This window comes from Pogoniulus pusillus, chromosome Z, assembly GCF_015220805.1.
Source record: "Pogoniulus pusillus isolate bPogPus1 chromosome Z, bPogPus1.pri, whole genome shotgun sequence".
NCBI lineage: Eukaryota > Metazoa > Chordata > Aves > Piciformes > Lybiidae > Pogoniulus > Pogoniulus pusillus.
In genome coordinates this window covers 22,474,211-22,499,888 of record NC_087309.1, presented here as the reverse complement: position 1 = coordinate 22,499,888, position 25,678 = coordinate 22,474,211, and the positions used below count along the sequence as shown (strand labels likewise).

General features: G+C 41.6%; 1 protein-coding gene across 5 annotated transcripts in view; it reads right to left on the bottom strand.

Annotated features, from left to right (window-relative positions):
- Nucleotides 1–25,678, bottom strand: part of PIK3C3 (phosphatidylinositol 3-kinase catalytic subunit type 3) — a 145,378-nt gene that overhangs the window by 97,091 nt on the left and 22,609 nt on the right. For 3 of the 5 annotated variants that reach the window (XM_064176495.1, XM_064176494.1, XM_064176490.1), the window contains exons 4-9: nt 18,976–19,105; nt 9,228–9,314; nt 7,821–7,916; nt 1,197–1,268; nt 730–819; nt 67–171 (exon numbers count right to left, since the gene is read on the bottom strand). In XM_064176495.1, coding sequence (XP_064032565.1) covers nt 67–171; nt 730–819; nt 1,197–1,268; nt 7,821–7,916; nt 9,228–9,314; nt 18,976–19,105 — 580 coding nt within the window. The remainder of the gene's footprint in view (nt 1–66; nt 172–729; nt 820–1,196; nt 1,269–7,820; nt 7,917–9,227; nt 9,315–18,975; nt 19,106–25,678) is intronic. The other 2 variants (XM_064176492.1, XM_064176491.1) reach the window with 1 other exon arrangement.

Here is a 25,678-nt window from a genome sequence, read left to right as displayed (position 1 = left end):
TCACTCCTTATCAGTACCAACCTACCTAATAAAATTGAATTTAGCCATCACGTGTGACTGACTTACATTAAGCTGATCTCGCGTAGCTGCATTAGGCTTCAGATCATGATCAGAAGGTCCACTTCTTAAACTTCGAGCAAGCTTGTGATGTTTGCTTTCTACTAAGTTCTCCTAAATGCAGAGGGTAAGTCAGCATTTTCAACTACTTAAATTCCAGAAAAAATTACTACTGAAATAAAACCACCTACCAAAGATTCACCAGTATCTTGAATAATGCATGGCAACTATTAACTCGTACCTAAAACTACAGCATTGTCTGAATTTATTTTTGTTGTTATTTTAGAAGAAAAACCTTCAATAGCATATGGAGGGTTGCCAAGTTTTGGTTTGGTTTTTTACTTCACGCAGTTTACAAACCTCATCTTGCCTTCTGGTGAATTGCTGCAAAACGTAAGCATTTCAGTCAACATATCAGTGATTTCAATGTGCTAGACACTTTATAAACATTTTTAGTTTGATTTTTGCAGTATAAAGCTTTGTATGCAAGAAAAACATCTCAAAAAGTTTTCCTACTGTTAATAACATGTTAGAAACAGTAGGAGCGCCACAGTAGGAGAGAGTGTCAACGAGATTTCAGCAGCCAAGGCAGTTTTCAGCATTGTCAGACTTGCTCTTGCAGTGTTAGATTATACAGTGCTCAAACAGTGTTGCCAGTAGAAGCCCACTTACATTAAGGTTCCCATAGCTGCCAATACCAGTCCCACTGAATTGGCATCCACAATAATGGTAATCTTTTCTAGAACTGTATTTAGGCACTGTCTACATGAAAGACAACATACAAGAGAGTGTAGGGAGAAAATAAATTTAACAGACAAAGTGACGAAGACCTAGTGCACCATTCTTTAAATTTCTCATCTCCTACTCCCTCTCACTTTACATTCCCACCCTCTGACCTCTTTTGCAACAATCCCCTCTCTACTTTCCTACACCTTAAAAGCAAGCATATTAGGTAGGGAAAGGAGAGCATGATTGTAAGTATTAAATCAAATCTTGTATTTTAATCTAGAAGCATAAAAATAAGTCAAACCTTCCACTGGAATTTTAAAAATATTAAAGACTGCAATATAGGCTTTCACCTCCATTTATAAAAACCTAAACATAAGTACTGTAATATAGATTGCATTATATGGACTTACCATACACATCTGGGGATCCGGAATCTTAACAATTTCAGAACTTGTTGAAATTGGAGATGACTCATCACCATCCTGAATGATAAAAGTTAATGGCGCATTAAACATCATGACTTCTAAGGAAAACAAATATGTCATATTAAAGTACTGTGAATCATACTACAGTAAAATAACAACACAACTGAACGTTGGTGAGTTTTGATAGTTACAAAGGGTAAAAAAGAAAATAAATGTATTATTATTGCTCTTGCTAAGTAGTAAACAATGTGGAATGAAAGTCCATTTGAAGATATGTAGATTGTCATTTGCCTATATTAAGACACAGAGGCAACTGGAGAAATTTGACAGTATTAGTGCATGAGTTCTCTGGAAGCACAAAGTGAAATAAACCAGTGTTTGTATTTCCACTGCAAATAATTTCTTAGAAAGAACAACCATGTTGCAGATGTCATCTCCTAACAGAATAATACATACAAATTTTGAAAGATATATCTGTGCTTATCTATCATGTCCCTTCTGTAAGTTTGAGCTGTGCTGCTCTGAAGCAGTATGACAAGAGCCCACTAGCTTTCTTTAGGACTGTCCACTTTGTTGCTGCATAAATAAGAGAAAGAAGAGGGTAACAAGTGAAAAATACAAACAGAAGTAATACAGTAACAGAAGTAAAAAACACAAGGCCTTTCCCCACAGGACAAAAACTAGCAAACATTTCTCTCTTCCAGTCACCCTAACCAGTTTGGTTTCTGCTTGTTTGGTGTGGGGTTTCTTTTTGTTGTGATTATTTTGGTTGGTTTTTTTTGTTGTTTTCTTGGGTTTGGTTGGGTTTTTTTATTTTAGAAGTATAACTAGTATTTATTGAGACAATCTACAGAAGATAGAAAATCAAAAAAAAAACCCAGAAACCTGGGTAAAACACACACACACACAGAAAGAACAGGAAACTTTACAAGCTATAGAATATATTAAAGGTCCCATAAATCCCAGCCAACTCCTTTCCTGTCATGAAGTGAAGGTGAAGTTAGCTTAGATGTAGAACTTATGATCCAGCTTGCCCTCTTGCTCTGGGCTCTGGGGGTGTGTTGCCCTGAACCCCACCCTTCATGTCTCCTATTTGGATTAAGCTCAGTTTAGATTAAGCCAGGGGCGTGGGGAGGGGAGGGGGAGGTTGGCAAAGCAATAGAATATAAAGTTTTGAGATAGCCTAATCAGGTTTGCTTCTATCTCCACCCTCCTCTTTATTCTTCCTCCAGCTTTTACAGTTACTTATGGCTCCTGAGATGGCTTTCCTTTTATTCTTTTCAGAGATAGCTTTCAAAGAAGTGAGTAGTTCATATTAAGAAGAATTGCCATTAAAATTTCAGAAGAAACATTTTTTTCTGGCTACATAAATTCTGTGTTTCTGATGACAGTGAAAGATCTCTTATTAAATGCACATTCAGGAAGACACTTCTGTTACATATATTAGCATGCTATTCCTTTCTGAAGTTAACAACTTTACAGTCAAAATAATGACAATAACGTCACATCCACCTTTCTTAGTTAAAGGAAATATATAGATAATCTGGCTGTGGCTGGTAATGCTCCCAAAACACAAATAGGGGTTGCTTTACTCATTAGTCTTTAAAAAAAAGTATGCACGAAAACACTGAAGAAGACAAAAAGGACATTTGTTTTCATTTGCTTGTTTCTCTGCTTTAAAACCATGTCACTTGAATACATTTACCCAGCATTCGTAAGACAAGTTATAGTGTTAGAAACTAACACTAACATTTTCAGAATAATTGTTTCATGAAATCCTCAAGAATGCAGAATGTTGTTCATTTGCCTGCGAATTGTTCAACTTGCTTTCCAATTACATTAAGTCAGAGATCTAATTCTCTGTCATACTTGGATAGCATCACATGGATCTCTGACTTTAAATATATAATCTTACTAAGTCATATGAACACCTGAGGATCAATTCAAATCAACATTTAAATTTCATTATGTGCTTTCTTTTGAAGCATCTCTCCTGATCATCTCCATATAATGAGCTTTAGTTCATGTCATGGAAGTTTTTGAAACACTGAACAGTCATCCAACTTGTCGGACTGATTAAAGATAGTCCAAATCATAAGAACACAGTGAAGCCTCAGCAACTTCCCTGATCTGAAGGCTCCTCTTGGCTACATTACTACAGCAATATCAACACTAAACATCACCATCTTGATTTAACTATGCTACAGAGCTTTAAAGGTATTTCACTACAGTATGCGTGACTTAGTATAAACACTGTCATGGAGGACAGCAGAAGCCCTTAGCAGGCCTCCCTGTTGTGAAAGTTATAGTGTCTCACATTAATGCCAAGAGCATCGCAAAACCAAAACAATCCTTCAGTCCCATGAGAAAGTCTCTCCCTAGTCGAGATAAAAGGTAAACAATGGCCACTGTTTTGGTTAGGGGGAATGGCAGTTCTCATGCCCGCTCGACACCTGGTGTGGGCCGAGCTTGGGGTGGTCTTAGAAATTGTTTTGGTAAGAATTCTCCAGTTGTATGGATTGGTTATAACTCTGTGCCAATCTGTAAGAATAACGTAAAATAGCCTGGACTGGTGGGTTACACCTCTTTTGAACATTATAACAATGGTGTGCCTTCCTGGATCGGGAGCTTGCTGGTACCTGCTCCTACATGCTCGCTCGCTAGCCTGCCTGTCTGCCTCGCTCCTGCCCTGGTGACCTCTCGTTCTGGATCGGCTCTGCCCGACGAAGGGGCCCACAGAGGCCTGAAACCTGCTTGGGCCCGATCCTGACGAACAAAGGGACACAGCCCAAACTTCGAATCCTGCTAAACTGAACCACTGAATCGTGAGTAAACCAAAGAAAGAACTCCTCACCTAAAGACTGAGTAACTTTAAAGACTCAAAAGAACTCTAAAGAAATCACAGACTCTCCTTTATTTGCTATTTTCTGAAATGTTATTCTTCAACTTCAAACCTAAAAGAATTCACGTGGGGAATTTAGTTCGGGAGGGGGATCTCTGTGTTTGAGCAATAAATCACTTGAAATCCACAAGTGAGCCTTCACGTATTTCCCCCACAACCTCCCAAACTACATTCCGTGACAACACTGAAGTCTGTTTAAAACAGTCAACAAAATAAACAAATTGCATACAGTAGTGCAATCAAAGTTTCACTTGAAATTTAAAAAAAAACATATTAACAGTAAATGCTGCTATTATGTTCACTTAGAAAGTCACACTGAATTTTTGTTCAAATAGAGAATCAGAAGCAGTACTCTCATTTTCAGACTGGTATCCCTTACATCTTGAATGCTATATTAAAATTAACAGAGAACATGGAAAGATACACCACCGCGCCACTTCCTTGTAACTGAATGGTGAGTCAGAGTATCAAATTATATCAGCCACTGTTTAATAGGCTAGTTCTTCATAAACACTTGAAAACAAATTTAACAATAAAACTGTGACAAGTAATCTCCACTTTGACTATCAGTCACAGGCAGGTGGCAACAGAATCTGCTTCCATTAGACTCAATATACTGGATTGGTGATGCCTGATATGTATACTGTACATTGTAATTGAAAGCACGACAAAACAGAGAAGATAGGCATTAAATTGTGTACTGTTTCCTACTGCTGTCAGAAAAGGGTCAAGAATCAGAAAAGGGTCAAGAACTTGTTGGAAAGCAACCTCATAACAAGAAGCCACTCAAATCGAGATAGTTCTAGCTTTAATATGTACCACTACCCATTCAATTACTTTATTTCCACAATGGCAGCCAATTCATAGTTACTTTATTCCATGCACTTTTATTATGCTTCAGAAACATCTGCCAAAAGAAAGATGCATGCTTGAAGTCTGAATCTGCTTCCCCTCACCTTCCACTTCCATAAATTCATGGTAACAAAAAGAGTCCTGTGTGTAAATCAGGAATAACTCATCAATGCTAGCATGTTTCCGGAGGCGAGGGGAAAATAATTTTTTAGAAATGTCACATTCAAGTATAGAAAGTATGAGGACATATGGTCACATAGTAGTTTATTAGTGGTTCACTATTTTTCATTTGTGTAAAGTACGGCACTTTCTAAATGTAAAAAGGTAATGGTTTGTAAAATATTTCAGTATTTCAATCATATTCTATTATGCTGTCCTGTAAAGTATTTCCTCAACTGCCACAGAAGTAACTTTATTTTGTTTCATGCAGGAATCTATAGGTTTCATTCTGATTTGTAGCACAACAGAGTTTTGCAAGAGTAAGGGTCTCTACTGGTTCTAGGGTTAAGTAAAATACCATCCTCAAAACTCTACTTAAAATGTATCCAGTGGGCTAGGGCTCTAGAAGGAAGTGGGATCCAAGAGAGCTGATTAATATTCAAACATTACCTCCTCTAAGCTAAAGAAAAATTTATTCCCTCGGTTAAAAAAAAAAAAAAAAAAAAAAAAAAAAAAAAAAAAAAAAAAAAAAAGGCTGGAGACCTGAATGGATAAGGGTTTGGTCAGCTGGCAGGATTACAGAGGTATTGCCAGAGAATGCAAAGTTTTGACAAGAAAGGCCAGGGAGGTGAAAGAAAATATGGGCTTTTTCACATACATCAATGACAAAAGAGCAGGGAAAAGGTGGGTGTTTGAAAACAGCCATTTCTGACAATTTACGTTTTAAACCAGATTACAGATACACTATTTTTTTTTCTATTTCTGTGAGTCTTTCTACAATGCAGAGGTTCATAAAGGGACCAATAATGCCTTACAAATCTATACTGATGTTTTATTAATCACACCATTAATCCTTTAAATCATTAGATTTGAATCCATAAAGCCAAAAACATCTGATTGCACTGCTTTTGAGATCTACCTTGCAAACAGAAAGATCTAAGACATTTCAAGCCCAAAGTCTCTTGCTTAACTGACTTCCAAAACTCTTTCAGTAAGAAAAACTAAACTTTTATATTTCCTCAGAGAAAATCTCCAGCAGCACAGGGCCTGTGCAAGTTTTAATAACTTACCGTCTATAAAGTTATCAATCAATATTGTGTATTTCCTTTTGACCAAATTGTACATACAGCTGCTCTGAAAGTACTTCTGGGTGACTGAAGGAACCACAAATCTACAGATTTTTATCTGACATTTTGAACTGCATTACACAAATGATTGACTTCAATCTTACTGCATCTATACTATTTTATTTGTATGTACATAAACTTGCCACTGATAGCTGTCTGCAACTACCCTGAAGCAGAATATTTAATCTCAGCAGAAGAAAAACAGAACAATTCAGGTACATATGTGTTGTGGAGGGCCTGTAGGCCCAAAAATAGGCTTACTTATGCCTTGCCTGGACATGTTTTTTCTGCCCAAACCAGAGGTAAACACATTAAATGGATAAAAGAGGCACAGTAGGCCTGGTGCCACAAAGTCTGGCCTGCCTAGGACCCCTGTTTGTAAACATGTTGTGTAAGCCCCCACAGGCCCAGCTCATGCCTGCCTAGTGCTAGGCCCATGTGATCACCATATTTTATCTGAAGAATGCAGGCCGGTGGCTTTTACCTATTATGGTAAGGTTTCACTGACTGCCAACCTGATTAGTCGTTTTAGTGGCCAAGGAGCCATTAATCTCGGCTCACATTTGATAAATGGGGGTACAGAGGTAAACAATGTGCTCGGACTCTTCCGATGTCTCGGACTCCCTGCATTGCTTGCCTGCCTGTGTACTCACTATCAGAGTTCACTTACACCTGCTTATATATATGTGGAGCCCATAGTCTCCCAGCTAGATGTGCACACTTGCACGCCACTGTGGTGAGTTATCAGGATCAGATTCTGTATTGTCTGTCTTTACCTACGGAGCACAGACTCCTGAGCAGCCATGCACACCCTGCGTGCCCGGTGCCTTATCATTGCCTGGTAAGCGCCATTGCTGCTAAGATAACCAGGAGCAGACTCCACTTATCTGCACATGCTATCGGCCTGCTAGCCAGCGTTACATTGTGCTGAGACGGCATGGCATCCTGTCTCTGCACCTGAGATTCTGCCTACGTATCCCTATAGAGAGCATCCAGAAGAAACCAGCAGCACAACGTCAGAGACTATTTGCCCCAAAGTCGGGAGGATTCCAGCCTCAAAGTCCACAGGCAAGGCTCCTCTGAAGTTTGGACACTAGTAATAGGCTGCAATGTAGCCCTGGAGGGTGACTGATAATTAGTAAGAATTGTAAGTGAATGCTTTAATGCCTGTGTAATATCTGTTGCCTCTGCCATAGAGCAGAAAGAGTTTCAGCCCACTCTGCTGGGCGAATAGGATATAGACCCCAAGCGGCATTAAGCCGCGGGGAAAAATCCTGTTTATAGTTTGAATGTTTGCTAGTTATTAGTTATTAAGTTATTAAGTTATAGTGTGGTATTAATCCTAGAATGTTTCCATGACCATGCAGAATCCTTTTAATATTAATATACAGTGGTTGGGGGTGGTGAGAGTTTAGAATATTGAGTTTAATAAATATATTTTTTTATAGAATATTATCTTGTACCAATTAATTTCTCCCCTCCGCCACAATCGGCGTAGGCAGCAGAGTACCCAATCCACGACAATATGTTGCCTTTTAAAGATGACCATAAAGACTGCAACATACATACCTTTTCATAGTAAACTATTCCATATTCTTTATCATCGCACTTGACACAACGGAATTCAATCATCAGGTACATAAAATTGGAACTTCGTTTTTCCCTCTGAGAAGAGAACACCACAGATATGTATCATATATTAAAGCATACCAATCTTCAACATTCTTAGTACAGCAATTACCCTACTGATTATCAGTTGTGGTAGCAATTATTCAGTTAATTATTTCACAGCACTACTTGAGACTTTACTGCCTTCTTCCTGACATTTTTACTTCCTTACATTCCTACTTTACAATAACTACAAACCAGATATAATCATGCTGTTTTCATCAGTCATTTGTGGACTAGAGGTCTGTAAAAATACAGTTAAAAATAACCAGCTGATACTCACGGGGTTCTGTGCTGCTTTTTGTGTTGCTGCTTTTTAGATCATTAAAAACAATTATATATGTAAACCAGTAGTTCACACAGAATCACAAAAGAGACAAATTAAACTTGGACTGTGTGATTGGACTTGCAGTTCATTCTTTTCAGAAGATATATTCAAGTGTGCATTTTCAAAGTGTGCAAAGAACTGCTTAGAATTTAGAAATCTAGGTGAGAAAACAGTAAGAAGTTACACAAAACCACCACCAGTAACATCAGGCCAACAACATCCTGGGCTCCATCAAAAGCAGCAAGACCAAGAGACTGAAAAAAGGTAATTCTGCCTCTCAACTCTGGCAAGATCCCACCTTCAAGTGTTGTCTTTTTGGAGTCCTGAGCACAGGAAAGGCATGAATCTGTTGGAGTGGATACAGTGGAAGCCACAAAAAATATTAGAGAGCTTGAACACCTCTCCTATGAAGAAAGGCTAAGAGAGTTCAAGTTCTTCAGCCTTGAGGCAACCTTACTGAAGGCTTTGATTACTTTAAATGGGGCTTATTTATAAAATAAAGATGGTGACAGTCTTTTTATCAGTGTCTACTGTGACAGGACATGAGCTGATGGTTTTAAACTAAAAGAAGGAAATTCAGACTAGACCTAAGGAAAAATCTTTCCACAATGACGGTGGTAAAACATTAGCAAGAGTTCCCCAGAGACATGGTAGGTGTCCCATATCCATAAACTTTCCAGGTGAGATTGGATAGGGTGTTCTGAGCAACCTGATCTAGTTGAAGATGTCCTTACTCACTGCAGGGCAATTGCACTGCATTCCTTTATAGGTCCTTTCCATGCTAAACCATTTGATAATTCTATGAATCTCATTACCGCCAACGTAAAATCAGATTTGGAAGCTAAAGAAATTATTTTTCCTTTTATCATAGGATACTGGCAATTCAAGGAAAACAGGACAAATTATTAGTCTCCTAATCAAGCAAAGGTTCCTTATTAGCAAGATTTAAAACCAGAATTACAAATCTTGTAATGACCCACCTCATTGATCATTTCTATTTCCCTAAAAGTTAGTCTGTCCAGCCAGTCCACTTTGACCATGTGACCTTGCCGATGAGATTTGGTGAGCTGCATGAAAATTAGCAATAATAATATTTAAATTGCTCAGATGAAGAATAAGTATCACAGTTACAATTTAAGAGACACTAACATAAAATTAAGTGAAAAAATAACAAAGTGAAAAAAGTGCCCATGCATAACCCACACAGTAGACCCTTGTAAAGAGCTAAGTCATGCCATAAAAAGATCAAAGCCATGTTCCAAGCACATCTCGGCTTTGCATTTTAACACATTAAAAACAAGAACCTATTTCCTAAAGTCGCATAACAAAGATACTTATTTTTTTCTGTTACTAAATTTTGTATAGTAAAACTTACAAAGTCAAACAAGTAAAGTTATTTCAAACTCTGTCCAAGCTGAATAATTCCGCCCTTATTAACTAAACAAGCTTTTGGGCTGGGACTTCCACATAGGAAAAGGTCAGCCAAAGACTTACATGAAGTCATAGAGAGCTTATTCTCCCTTTATTTTTAACTTTATTTCAAGTTTTATTCCTACCTCTACATACTGCTTTAGAAATGGCAAGGAAATTATGTTCCTTAAATGACTACCTAACATTAGATGAATGGAAGAGAAGGCACGAGTAATGCTATCTGTAAATGCACTTAAATGATAGTTTATGAAAAACTGAGAAGACCACACAAATAAGAACAAATTTTCAGCTCCTCAGAAATCACAAGTACTCCTTAAAAAACTAGTAATTCTTGAGGTAGGCAAGAAGACATGCAAAAGGATTTAAAGACATCAAGTTCAAATAAAATTTGTATCTGTCCAGAAATTAGCTAGTGAAAAGACCCTCAAATGTATTTCTATTAAAGAAAGTATTACAACTACTACATTCTCAGCCTTGTTCTGTGGTCAGCCGGAATTTAAATTTAAACAGGCCATACAACTCTAACTGCCATTACTTGCCAGCTGACTGCTAGGAGACAGGCAATACACAATGACTACTAAACCAGCATATGTACAGGGTAGTGTGTACAGAAGAACACAGGATACACAACAGCCTGCTTCTTCCATACAGAACTAGAGATAACATTACTATCAATGTAGGCTGAAAGATAAGGGAATTGAGAGCCATGCTGTGAAGAAGGACGTGGGGATACTGGTAGATGAAAGGCAGGACATGAGACAGTAATGTGCACTCAGTCCCAAAAGCCAACCATATGCTGGGCTGCATCGAAAGAAGCAGGGCCAGTAGGTCAATAAAGATGATTCTGTCTTTCTACTCAATTCTAGTGAGATCCTGCCTGCAGTACTGTATTTATCTCTAGAGTCTTCACCACAGGAAAGACATGGACCTGCTGGCGTAGACCCAGTGGAGGCCACACAAATGAGCAGAGGACTGTAATACTTCTCCTGTGAAGAAAGGCTCAGTTAAGATTCTTCAGCCTGAATAAATGACAGCTTCAGGAAGCTCCTCAGTACTTAAAGGGGGCTTACAAGAAAGTCAGGGATTTTTTTTTTTTTAACCAGAGCCCACTGCAACAACAAGAAGGGCAACGGCTCTGAACTGAAGGAGGCAGATTTAGGCTGGATTTAAGGAAGAGATTTTTGATTCTGACTGATTCTATGCTGGATATTGTCTAGGTTGCAGAGTTTGTCATATATCTTCAATAGACTTTCAGCAGCTCACCACTATAAACACAGGGAAAAAATACAATAAACCAATGTGAAGAAAACCAGAGTTTTCATCAGCAGTATTATTCCATTACATTCACTGAAATTTCCAGTATACTGATGTCTTAGCAGTAGGGACTCAAGTATTTCTAGGCATACTACCCAGCAAATGCGATCCGGCCTGTGGAGTCAGATTATTTTCCACACCTTCTAGGGAAACAATGCCCTAGAAAGTAGGAAGGAAAGGAAAGGAAAGTAATTGTCTAGCCTCTAAAAGACTATAAATAGCTATTAAAACCCTTAACAAAATGAAATTTCAGTGTTCTGAAGCATTATTGATGCTCTTTTTATTCATGTAACTGATTTGTCAAAGATTAGCTGGAAACATTCATCCTTTTATCACCATGATCAGTTGCCCCTTCACATCCAACAATGGATCATGTTCACTTTCTGCAGTGTTACTTCCTGCTATTTAGGACAACTTCACTGAGTTTTTTTTCCTCTCTCATTCATATCTTCAGAGTTTAATTTGGTGTTATGGCCTAACAACATTTTGGAAACATTTGGAAACTGGAAACTTAGAAATTTCTCAGCAAGAAACAGAACTCCCATTTAATTTTCTTCAAAATACTTTGTCAGAAGGGTTGGATTATATTACAGCCTGCACCATGACCTCCGCACTCTCTCAAACCTGAATTTACAGTGAAGGCAGATTACTTACAAATGCAAGCATGATATTTGGCTCTGAATGCCTGTTTCAGGGTACCTCAAATTCCTTTCTTCTCCTCCCTTCCCTCTGCGGGTTTGAATTGGAAAAGAAAGTGCAAAAACTGCTTCCCTCTTCCCCCGCCCTGCGGGATTGAAGGGGGAACAGCAAAAGGCATCTTTCTGTATGTGGGCTGACACATGTGGAAGGCTGCACTGGAGTCAGGCTGGTGGTTGGCTGGGTTTTTGTGCCTAGTATAAAATGGTAAATGGACACTTTGTCTAGAAAAAGATAAATAGAGCAAGGGAGAAGGCAAAAAGGTTCCCCTCTTGAGAGTGCCCCAGCTTGAAAGAGCTCCTGACAAAGTGCCTGACAAGACAGATTCTTGCTGTTTTGGACCATCCCCACTTTTGCATGGCTCCTACCTTTTTGTACGGCTCTCGGTTTTAGCCTGTCCCTGTTTTGGACAGTTCTCCCCACCTTTGCACCCTTCTGTGAAAACCTGCAGGCTTGGCAAGCCCTGGGATCCTTTGAGAGAGCTGCCGGCAGTATCTGGATTGGCCCTTCTCAGATCATATCAGTAGCGAACTTCCTGACTGTCTTCTGAGCTGGGAAGATGCTAATAGTTTGTTCATCCCCTGCCACTGTCGAAGCAGCAGTGTTCCATGATCACAACACTCATGGAGGAAGTGCTTGAGACATTTCTGAGTTTAGCAGCTCTGCCACTCACCTTGGGATTCTGCTGCATGGACATATACTGCTGGTTATTGCCTGCAGCATCAGAAGGCTGCTTCTGCAGAGGAATCCAACAGGGGATGACTGTCAAATACCTATCTCAGTTCCATGAGTAAGACTCACTGTTCCTTTAATTCTCTGCTTCAGCCTGATTGATAGTGGGGTAAAGCTTAGCCTTTTCAATTTTCTGATTTCCTAAGTATCTAAATTTATCCATAATACACATTTTGAATAAATTCTTCATCATACTGAATCTGTGAATAAACCTAAGCTAAGTTTTGTATACAGTTTGAGAGCAGGATTCCAGGAAAATTAAATCATTCTATTTTATTATAATTCCTGACTTGGCCATATTAATCCCCTGCCTCCACAACAATGCCAATACTTGCTCATTTTACAAACATGCTAATTAAGCTTTTCCAAGTCTTGGTTAGCCATAAGTATACCAGATACGAGGTTTGATTTTTTTTTTTCCCCCCAATTATCAATCCTCTTGTATAGCTACTGGCTTTATCAAAGTAAAATACAAATCAAGGCAGTAACAGAAGTATAGAATGGAAGAGGTTGGAAGGGACCTCTGGTGATCACCTAGTTCAACCTCCCCACTAAAAAGCAGGTTCCTGTAGATCAAGTTGCGCAGGATCACACTCAGGCAGGCTTTGGATAACTCCAAAAAAGGACACTCCACAACCTCTGTGTAGCCTTTTCCTGTGCTGTCACTCTCAAAGTTAAGGATTTCCTTTACATTTTCAGAAACTAAAAAACAGAACAAAAGGCTGTTCAGTTGCAAGAAAAATCCTGTCTTTTGGAGCCTCTTTTTTACTTAAGCTTATTTTCAGATTTTCTAGGAACTAGTAATTTCAAGAAGTACTAAACAGTAAGTTAGCTATGAGCATCTAATAGCCTTTGCTTTAAATTTTTTTCTTGAAACACAAAAACATAACCCTGAAATGACAAGATTGTTTACTTAAAGCTGACAATTACCCTAACCAGAAGCTTCAGATCACAGTATAGCTTGACAGAAGTAGTAAGATGTCTCAGTTCTAATTCAAATTTCCAGAGACTCAGACAAATTCGATAGAACCAAGAACAATTTTATAAAGTGCCCTTCCTTCATCCCCTTCTTTCCCAAAAGACAGGGATTAGATGGAGAGAGAGAGAGAGAAGTAAGCACACCCAAATAAATGAATCTCACTCAATTTGTAATTTAAAAAGAAAAGTTTAACAATAACTTAAAAAGGTATCTGAGGTAGGGAAGTTACAAAAGGTAAGGGAAGGGAAAAAAGCAAATACAAAATGTATAAATAAAACCCGTTTGTGATGGTGATGGCTTTGTTTGCCTAGTGGGTGATGGCCACGTGGTGAAACAAAGGAGAAACCAGGAACAGATAGTAATGGTGGTATGCAGGGAGCAGGGAATGATGCAGAGAGTGAGTGAAACAGGAAGTCCCCCTGCTTTTATCGAACAGGAATGGGGAGTGCACTAACCACTAACCAGGGTGTTCAGACCCTGTCCTGGGGAGTGGTCAAGACCACCTATGGTCAGGTTCAGGGTTTCTCCCCCTGGAGTGTTAACCTATACATAAGATTTTGATGCGAACTTTGGAGGACCACTGCAAAATCTAAGAATTAATTAATTCTGTCCAATATATAGCAGAGACTTGAATTTTTTTGTCTTCACAGATCTCTGCTCTTCAGATTAGCTCAAATAAACTTCAGAAACTCAACAGTATAGAAGGAAAAGGAAGGACAGGGTGAGCAAAGCATAATTCCCAGCAAGATTTCAGAGTGCTGGATAGAATCATAGAATCATAGAATCAACCAGGTTGGAAGAGACCTCCAAGATCATCGAGTCCAACCTATCACCCAGCCCTAGCCAGTCAACTAGACCATGGCACTGAGTGCCTCATCCAGTCTTTTCTTGAAGACCCCCAGGGACGGTGCCTCCACCACCTCCCTGGGCAGCCCATTCCAATGGGAAATCACTCTCTCTGTGAAGAACTTCTTCCTAACATCCAGCCTATACCTACCCTGGCACAACTTGAGACTGTGTCCCCTTGTTTTATAGATATAGATAGAAACTAAGCACATAAGCCCAGACTTTAAGTCCCTTTACCAGATCAGCAGGACTGTTAACAGGACAGGTAGGTATAGGCTGGATGTTAGGAGGAGGTTCTTCACAGAGAGAGTGATTTCCCATTGGAATGGGCTGCCTCAGGAGGTGGTGGAGGCACCATCCCTGGAGGTGTTCAAGAAAAGACTGGATAAGGCACTTAGTGCCATGGTCTAGTTGACTGGATAGGGCTGAGGGATAGGTTGGACTGGATGATCTTGGAGGTCTCTTCCAACCTGGCTGATTCTATGATTCTATGACAACAATATAGTAATCATTTTTTGCTATCTTATGTTATATTCTCCAATCAATTAATCAAATTCTATCTTAGTAATACTCAAAATAGAGTGTGCCAGACCTGGATTAAAAGAATATAAGACTTGGTCCCTGTCTCAATTTGACTATGTAATACATTTCAAATGTAGAGAACAAGCATTCAGATCAGTTATAACCAAGTATTGTTTCAGACAAGCTGAACATGTCCTACTTAATTCACAGAATAGCACTTCACAATCTCATCAGTACACAAAATCCTTAGCCTTACAGTCCACTATTTTAACCACTTTTAAAATTATTCCCTACTTCATTATCTGTTAGAACATTTTTTTCTTTCTCAAGATAGCCCCTTTATTTCCAATACCCTGCAGTAACACAGAAAAATTTTCAGAATACCACCACTGTGGATGTGGTCTATCTGGACTTCAGCAAGGCCTCTGACACTGTCCCCCACAGCAAACTGATGGCTAAGCTGTCAGCCCATGGCTGGGATGGCAACACTCTATGCTGGGTTAGGAACTGGCTGAAAGGCCGGACCCAGAGAGTGGTGGTGAATGGTGCCACATCCAGCTGGAGGCCAGTCACTAGTGGTGTCCCTCAGGGATCTGTGCTGGGGCCCATCCTCTTTAACATCTTCATAGATGATCTGGATGAGGGCATGGAATCAGTCATCAGCAAGTTTGTAGATGACACCAAGCTGGGGGCAGATGTGACTGAGTTGGAAGGCAGAAGGGCTCTGCAGCGGGACCTTGACCGCCTGCACAGATGGGCAGAGGCCAATGGGATGGGGTTCAATAGCTCCAAGTGCAGGGTGCTGCACTTTGGCTACAACAACCCCATGCAGAGATACAGGCTAGGGTCGGAGTGGCTGGAGAGCAGCCAGACAGAGAAGGATCTGGGGGTGCTGATTGATACCTGCCTGAACATGAGTCAGTAGTGTGCCCAGGTGGCCAAGAGAACCAGTAGCATCCTGGTCTGCATCAGGAATGGTGTGGTCAGCAGGAGCAGGGAGGTCATTCTGTCCCTGTACTCTGCACTGGTTAGACCACACCTTGAGTACTGTGTTCAGTTCTGGGCCCTCCAGTTTAGGAGGGACATTGAGATGCTTGAGCGTGTCCAGAGAAGGGCAGCAAGGCTGGTGAGAGGCCTTGAGCACAAGCCCTATGAGGAGAGGCTGAGGGAGCTGGGATTGTTTAGCCGAGAGAAGAGGAGGCTCAGGGGTGACCTTATTGTTGTCTACAACTACCTGAGGGGTGGTTGTGGCCAGGAGGAGGTTGCTCTCTTCTCTCAGGTGGCCAGCACCAGAACAAGAGGACACAGCCTCAGGCTGCGTCAGGGGAAATTTAGGCTTGAGGTGAGGAGAAAGTTCTTCACTGAGAGAGTCATTGGACACTGGAATGGGCTGCCCGGGGAGGTGGTGGAGTCGCCGTCCCTGGGGCTGTTCAAGGCAAGGTTGGATGTGGCACTTGGTGCCATGGTCTAGCCTTGAGCTCTGTGTAAAGGGTTGGACTTGATGATCTGTGAGGTCTCTTCCAACCCTGATGATACTGTGATACTGTGACATACATCCAGTACTGATACACAAATTTAGGACAGCATTTAAAGTGTTAGCAAAAAACCCGTTGTTTAGATACCATGGCCAAATTCTTAGTTCATTTTCTTGTTCACTGCACTGCAGAATAAAGAAAAAAAAAGTAATTCTTTATGTTTCAAAGGAAAATTATCTCAAGAATAATTGAGATATAAGCCTGCATGTAAGACCCTGCATACAAGAAGAACTTTTAGTATAATTATGTACTTATCTATATATATACACACACACATGAAGAAACATCTTACCAGATTAGTATTTAAAATTTGAAGTAAGGGAGAAGCTAGTGCATTTCCTTCACGAAAAAACATTAAAAGCATTCATCATCTGACAGTATCTAAAGGAATGCCCTTTTCTTAGTGTTTCACCACTACTACTATCTAATTTCATTCAGCCAGCAGGTATGAAGGAAATAAACTGAATAAAAAGAACTTAAGAGTATTTTTTGTTTAGGTAGAATGAATTAAGGTACTACTTATGGGAGAAAACATCTTCATATCCCTAATATTTGGGTGTGCTAAGGTATTACATGCTTTTCACACTAGTATTCCTCAGTACAGGAAAAGTGTACATTCACAGTGACCCTTGAGATACAAATCCATGGCTTTTTCATCAATAGCAATTTTACACATGATATTCATGTGTTTTTTAAAAGTACTTAGGACTTCAGCGTGAACTGAGAGACTTGCCATAGCATCAGTTACGTAAGGTAAAAGGACCTTAGGTTGGACTGGATGATCTTGGAGGTCTCTTCCAACCTGGTTGATTCTATAATTCTATGACCCAACTACTCCATCTACTAGTGATTTTATATAAATTCCCCATACTAATAAATACCACACACATATATACAAATTCAAAAGCACGTAAAAAAGGTTATTTTTAGACAGAGAAAAACTCTTTTTTCAACAAGCTCTCTGCACAGGTTACTATTTGTGGTACCCTTATTTGTTCTTTGGTATCAGACATGAATCAGTACAGGGACACTTGCAAATGATAAGTCTGTCCAATAAACAGAAAAAAAACACCACACAACAACTATGAAACAAATCATACCATAACAAAGTCCACAAAAACCTAACTTTTATTTAATTAATGCTACTACACTTCCCTTCAATTAAAAATAATTTCACGCACAGGAGGCATTCAGCAATTGGAAAGTAAATCATAGAAAAACTGGAGGCAATTATGCTCAAAAAATGGTTACATAAGAATGATCCATCACAAGTAGCTCATCTGCTGTGTACACAATTGCACAAATGAAAAGCTCTCATACTACCCAGACTCTCTCTTCACTTCATCAGCAACTGATGGTAAGTATTTTTTAATAAACAAACACAACAAACTACCAGCAAAAATAGAAATTAGTATTGCCTGAAATAGCTCTCAGAAAAGAAGGGAGACAACATTATTATCTCTTTATTAGCCATTAACTAGAACTCCCAACTGGGACATGAAGGGATAATTCCTCTCTTGCTCAAGGCCTTTAAGCTCTTATCTCCCATATGCCAAAAAGAAGACTGAAACACACTACATCATTTTTTACTTCTTGAGCTAGGGAGTTGTAGGAGGTTAATTTGCAGCTCAAACCATTACAGAAGTATAAGGAAATGAAGGCAAAAGGGGAAAGAAACAACTGGAAGGGAATGGTCATGCTGGCATAGCAGAACGGACATGAAAAGATCTACATTCCTAAAATCTTCTAAGAGACACTGCTTATATCATATAACAATTTATGAAATAAGCATGATACTTAGTTTGTCTACAGAGCTTCCTTAAGCTGGAAACAATTTATTCTACTATAGTCATGATATGGGGTACCATCACCAGCGCAGAGCATTAATGAGTTTTACATTATAAATTTCAGGTGAACAGACCAAACTCAAAGAGACTTTAAATTTAGTTCCATGCTGTGGCAAATCTTTAGATGAGAAAGCAGACATACTTATGATGCTGGACTTGTCTTTCATTGGGAGCTACACAAAGGTCAGGATGAAAACTAGAAGAACAATATTAAGAAGAAAGTACACTGAGTAACTGGATTGAGCAGTTTGGTAAGCTTGAGGCAACAGAAGAGAGATCAGCTAGCAGAACATCTCAAGAACTAATTTAAATAATTAACAATTCTAGTACTTCTGTTGGCAAAAATACATTCTGCCATGAAGCTGGGTAAGAAACTATTAACAGACACACATATTTGTGAGCTTAAATTAATGAATAAAACTTTGGTTAATTTTTGCAGAGTTGTGTCACACACATCTATACACTACAGCACAGTCTTCAGTTTAAAGGACAGATAGTGAAAGAAACTACATTGTCCTTCTAAATTACCTTTAGGAGCTGCTCTCAACTGAACCTAATGACATTTCAGCTTCAAGCATCTTCAAGACATACTCATATCTTCATTTTTTACAAAGAACTAGGACATTAAATTGTTACAACAGAATGCTGTATTAAAACATATGTCCCCTTTTAGAACTACTTCAGAAGCAAATGAGTATGATCTGGTTTTGTTGCTTGTATAAATCCTGCGAAATACCTGAACAATCAAAGGAAAATAGCTTTCATTTCACTCCAGTCAAGTGCAAGCTTTTCATATGCATCTCAAAGTTATTTGCTGTTCCATTACCTTTGCTAAGCGGCTCATCTGATCTTCAGAGTCAGTGCTGCTGGTTCTCCCAGGAGTTTTGGTGGGCTCTGAGCCATCAGCTTCTACACTGGGCCAAACTTTCAAATCATGCATTCCTTGACGAAACATACTGCAGGGAAAGATGAAAAACTGCTTCAGTAAATTCAACACACTACAACTGTCAGGAATCAAACCACAGCAGCAGTTTCAAGAAAATTAAGTAGCATCCTCTGAAAAGCCCATAAACACAGACTGTCATGCATAATTTCATAGTATCATAGTATCATCAGGGTTGGAAGAGACCTCACAGATCATCAAGTCCAACCCTCCACCACAGAGCTCAAGGCTAGACCATGGCACCAAGTGCCACGTCCAACCTTGCCTTGAAGTGCCCCAGGGACGGCGACTCCACCACCTCCTCGGGCAGCCCATTCCAGTGTCCAATGACTCTCTCAGTGAAGAACTTTCTCCTCACCTCGAGCCTAAATCTCCCTTGGCGCAGCCTAAGGCTGTGTCCTCTTGTTCTGGTGCTGGCCACCTGAGAGAAGAGAGCAACCTCCTCCTGGCCACAACCACCCCTCAGGTAGTTGTAGACAACAATAAGGTCACCCCTGAGCCTCCCCTTCTCCCGGCTAAACAATCCCAGCTCCCTCAGCCTCTCCTCATAGGGCTTGTGCTCAAGGCCTCTCACCAGCCTCGTCGCCCTTCTCTGGACACGCTCAAGCATCTCAACATCCCTTTTAAACTGGGGAGCCCAGAACTGAACACAATACTCAAGGTGTGGTCTAACCAGTGCAGAGTACCGGGGCAGAATGACCTCCCTGCTCCTGCTGACCACACCATTCTTGATGCAGACCAGGATGCCACTGGCTCTCTTGGCCACCTGGGCACACTGCTGGCTCATGTTCAGGCGGGTATCAATCAGCACCCCCAGATCCTTCTCTGTCTGGCTGCTCTCCAGCCACTCCGACCCTAGCCTGTATCTCTGCATGAGGTTGTTGTAGCCAAAGTGCAGCACCCTGCACTTGGAGCTATTGAACCCCATCCCATTGGCCTCTGCCCATCTGTGCAGGTGGTCAAGGTCCCGCTGCAGAGCCCTTCTGCCTTCCAACTCAGTCACATCTGCCCCCAGCTTGGTGTCGTCTGCAAACTTGCTGATGACCGACTCCATGCCCTCATCCAGATCATCTATGAAGATGTTAAAGAGGATGGGGCCCAGCACAGAACCCTGAGGGACACCACTAGTGACTGGCCGCCAGCTGGATGAGGTGCCATTCACCACCACTCTCTGGGTCCAGCCCTGAAGCCAGTTCCTAATCCAGCACAAAGTGTTGCCATCCAAGCCATGGGCTGATAGCTTAGCCAGCAGTTTTCTGTGGGGGACAGTGTCAAAGGCCTTGCTGAAGTCCAGATAGACCACATCCACAGGCCTCCTCATATCCACCAAGCGGGTCACCTGATCATAGAAGGAGATCAGGTTGGAGAGGCAGGATCTGCCCTTCCTAAACCCATGCTGGCTGGACCTGAGCCCTTTGCCATCCCTTAGGTGCGCTCTTATCACCCCCAAGATAACCTGCTCCATCAGTTTCCCTGGCACTGAGGTCAGGCTGACGGGTCTATAGTTCCCAGGTTCCTCCATCCGACCCTTCTTGTGGATGGGGACCACATTGGCCATTTTCCAGTCTCTTGGGACCTCTCCGGTGAACCAGGACTGCTGGAAAATGATGGAGAGCGGCTTGGCCAGCTCAGCTGCCAGCTCTCTCAGCACCCTGGGATGGATCCCATCTGGTCCCATGGACTTGTGGGTGTCCAGGTGGCTCAGCAGGTCCTGAACTAATTCTTCATGAATTTCCAGGGGAACACACTGCTCCCGACCCCATCCCCCAGTTCAAGAGGCCATTCTTCTCCTCCTCCTTCCTTACTATTGAAAACTGAGTCGAAGAAGGCATTCAGGACCTCAGCCTTTTCTACATCATCAGTTATAGTATTCCCCTCCTGGTCCAGTAAGGAGTGGAGGCTCTTCTTGCCCTTCCTTTTAGCATTGATAAATTTATAAAAGTGCTTTTTGTTATCTTTCACGGAAGTGGCCAGCCTAAGTTCTATCTGGGCCTTAGCCTCTCTAATTTTTCTCCTGCATAACCTGGCTACCTCCTTAAACACGTCAGGAGAAGCCTTCCCCTCCTTCCAGAGGTAATACACGCTCTTTTTTCCCCCCAGTTCCTTCAGGAGCTGTTTACTCATCCAGGCTGGTCGCCTTCCCCGCCGGCTCATCTTTCGGCACATGGGAACTGCCAGTTCCTGTGCCTTCAAGAGCTCCTGTTTAAAGTAGGTCCAACTATCCTGGACCCCTTTGTTCTCGAGGACTGCTGCCCAGGGGACTTCGGAAATAAGTTTCTTGAGCAAACTGAAGTTTGCCCTCCGAAAGTCCAAAGTGTAGGTTTTGTTGCAGTGCCTCCCTACCTCCCTGTATATTGAAAATTCCACTAACTCGTGATCACTAACTGTAAAAGTGCCCTGCACCTTGTGCCCTCTACAGCCTTTTTTTTTATTGGTACACAGAATTTAGACAAAAATAAATATCTCAAGAAACTTTTTGGCAAATGGGTAATTCCTGAAGTCAGTGGGGTGTTACAAGCACAAACTGCAAACAGATCAACCTTCTCCGTTTCATTATTTGTAGTGAAGCACAGAATACTCCTCTTGACTTTCAAACTCTTGTATTGTAGAAGGTTAACCTTTCTTGGGGAGTGACCTTGAACCTGACTCCAGGTGGTCTTGACTGCTCCACAGGGGTGGGTCTCAACATCACCAGGTGATTCATGGTTAGCCCACTCCCCCTTTCTGTCTAAAGGTCTACAAAACAGGGGGAACATCCTGTTCTCTCTCTGCTCCCCCTCCCTTCCTGCTCACAAGGAATCACCATTTCTGTTTCCTGTTGCTCTTTGTTTCACCACATGGCCATCATCACCACGAGGTAGACAAAACTCATTGCCATCAAAAACCTGGTTGTATATTTACATATTTTGTACCTTGTTTTCCTTTCCCTATACCTTTGTAACTTCCCTACCTCATATACCTTTTATTTTTCATTACACTTTTATTTTAACTTCCAAATCACAGTGATATTATTTATTTGGGTCTGCTTTACCTTTCCTCTCTCTTCATCAAATTCCTTTTCTTTTGCAAAAGAAAGGCAAAGAGGGAAGAGCATTCTATAAATTTTTATTGGTCTATCAACTATATTTGAGTCTCTAGGAACCTATATTAGAACCGAGACAATTACTGACTTTAGCTCTACCAGTCTCAAAAAAAAATCAACCAAAAAAACCGCAAAACAAAACAAACCACGAAACTATTTTGGTTTCATTTGAAGGGCAACTGACAAGCAGTCTTCTGGTCTCCAAGCTGGTGAAACATGGGTTTGATGGGTGGACCACTAGATGGATGACGAGCTTGCTTGATGGCCACACCCAAAAAGTGGCTGTCAATGGTTCCATGTCCAAGTGGAGGCCAGTGACAAGCGGAGTTCCTCAGTCCTTGGATCAGTCCTGGGACTAGTCTTGTTCAACATCTTTGTTGGTGACATAGACAGAGGCATTGAGTGTACACTCAGCAAGTTTGCTGATGACACCAAGCTGTGTGGTGCAGCAGACACACTGGAAGGAAGGGATGCCATCCACAGGGATGTGGACAGGCTGGAGAAGTGGGCACAAGCCAGCCTCAGGAGGTTCAACAAGACCAAGTACAAGGTCCTGCATCTGGGTCGAGGCAATCCCAAGCATAAATCCAGGCTGAGCAGTGACTGGCTAGAGAGCAGCCCTGAGAGGGACTTGGGTGTTTTGGTGGACAAGAAGCTCAACGTGAGCCAGCAGTGTACACCTGCAGCCCAGAAAGCCAACCAGATCCTGGGCCGCATCAGAAGTGTGGCCAGCAGGGTGACTGGACTGAGTGGCTGGAGAGCAGCCAGGAGGAAAGGGACCTGGGGGTACTTGTAGATAGTAAGCTGAAGATGAGCCAGCAGTGTGCCCAGGTGGCCAAGAGAGCCAATGGCATCCTGGCCTGCATCAGGAACAGTGTGGCCAGTAGGACAAGGGAGGTTATTCTTCCCCTGTACTCAGCACTGGTCAGGCCACACCTTGAGTACTCTGTCCAGTTCTGGGCTCCTCAATTCAAGAAAGATGTTGAGGTGCTGGAACATGTCCAGAGAAGGGCAACGAAGCTGGTGAGGGGCCTGGAACACAAATCCTATGAGGAGAGGTTGAGGGAACTGGGCCTGTTTAGCCTGGAGAAGAGGAGGCTCAGGAGTGATCTTATTACTGTCTACAACTACCTGAAGGGGCATTGTAGCCAGGTGGGGGGTGGCCTCTTCTCCCAGGCAACCAGCAATAGAACAAGGGGACACAGTCTCAAGTTGTGCCAGAGTAGGTATAGGCTGGATGTTAGGAAGAAGTTCTTCACAGAGAGAGTGATTTCCCATTGGAATGGGCTGCCCAGGGAGGTGGTGGAGGCACTGTCCCTGGGGGTCTTCAAGAAAAGACTGGATGAGGCACTCAGTGCCATGGTCTAGTTGACTGGCTAGGGCTGGGTGCTAGGTTGGACTCGATGATCTTGGAGGTCTCTTCCAACCTGGTTGATTCTATGATTCTATGACAGAGGTGATTCTCCCTCTCTACTCCGCTCTAGCGAGACTCCATCTAGAGCACCACACCCACTTCTAGAGCCCCTATTACAAGAAGGATGTGGAGATGCTGGAGCATATCCAGAAAAGGGCCATGAGGATGATCAGAGGGCTGGAACACCTCTCCTATGAGGACAGAATCAAAGAGTTGGGGCTGTTCAGTCTGGAGAAGAGGAGGCTCCGATGTGACCTTTTTGTGGCCTGCCAGGATCTGAAGGGGGTCTACAAAAAAGCTGGGGAGGGACATTTTAGGCTATCATGTAGTGGCAGGATCAGGGAAAATGGAGCAAAGCTGGAGGTGAGTAGGTTCAGACTGGATATGAGGAGGAAGTTGTTCAGCATGAGACTGGTGAGAGCCTGGAATGGGTTGCCCAGAGAGGTGACTGAGGCCTCATCCCTGGAGATGTTTAAGGCCAGGCTGGATAAGCGTAGGATGTCCCTGCCCATGGAAGGGGGGGGTTGCAACTACATGATCCTTGTGGTCCTTTCCAATCCTGATTCTATGATCCTGAACCACCAAATAATAACCACCAAAAAAAACCCCATCCACACCACAACCCTCAACACACCATTTTCTTCATCTGTGCTTGAATCTGATTAAAAATGAGGAATGAACCACTATGCAGGGTAACTAACCTGCAAAATTCCCTTTATAGTTGTGCTCATCTACCTAATAAAAACATAGCCTAAGAAATCAAGTGCATTACTTTAACCAATAAGAGATGACTATCATAGAATCATAGATGACTACTTAACAACTTCAAGTAAATACAACTGAAAGTTTATAAACAAAACAAGCTAATCAATCATTAAAAGTGAGAAATATTAACTATAAGGACCACCTGAATTCATACTACAAGGGCTTCTGCTACAAGCAAACACAACATTTTCAAACTATTTACCTTCTGTCAACCTACTTCCCTATCTCGGTTCTAATTTAAATTCCCAGAGACTCAAATATATATTTGACAGAACCAGTAGCAATTTATAGAGGGCCCTTCTCTCTTTCCCCTTCTTTCCCAAAAGAAAAGAATTAGATGTAGAGACAGGAAAGGTAAGCACACCCAAATAAATAACCTCACTCTGATTTGCAAGTTAAAAGAAGAAAAGTTTAACAATAAATAAAAAGGTATCTGAGGTAGGGAAGTTACAAAGGCACAGGGAAGGGAAAACACGATACAAAATGTGTAAATACAGTAAGATTTTTTTTATGGCAATGGCTTTGTCCGCCTCATGGGTGATGGCCACGTGGTAAAACAAAGAGAACCATGAACAGGATGGTGATGCTGGTAAGCAGGGAGGCAAGAAGCATAGAGAGAGGGAGAACAGGAAGTCGTCCATGCTTTTTGCAGATTTTTACACACGAAGGGGGTGTGGGCTAACCATGAATCGCCTGGTGGTGTTCAGACCCACCCCTGGGGAAGAGTCAAGACCACCTAGGGTCAGGCTCAAGGGCACTCCTCCTGGAGGGTTAACCCTGTATATTCCACCCCTTGGTTAGACTATTTCCACCTTCCTGCAAACAGTCTCCTTTTCCAAAGATAGGAAAATGCGCCCATGTATTAAGAGCTCTTAAGTCCTTCTTGGTCCCTGGCTGTATTCCAAGATGATGTGCTTCTCTGGTGCAGATTGGTGAAGGGAGGTGTGAGCAGGACAGCAACATGGAGCAATAATCAAGGAAACAGGAACAGTTCTTGTGGGAAACTCAGGAAAAAGTCTTTTTCCTCTAGAAGGAAAATATCAGGAACAGTTTTTCACTGTAGGGCATCAGAGAAACAGGTGTAGGAGAGATGGTTGTAGACATTCTCTAGAGGGAAATCAGGAACAGTCTTTTGCTGCAGGGCATCAGGGAAAAAAACAGGTGTGGGATTCTGTTGGACACCTTGTTGTGATGCTGTAGACTTTCTCTGGATTGCTCATTGTGTGGTGTAGGTTCCGTTGGACACCGTGTTGTGATGCAATGATACAGAATTCCCCTGGATTTCTGTTTGTGTGGTGTGGATTCTGTTGGACGTGTTGTGGTGA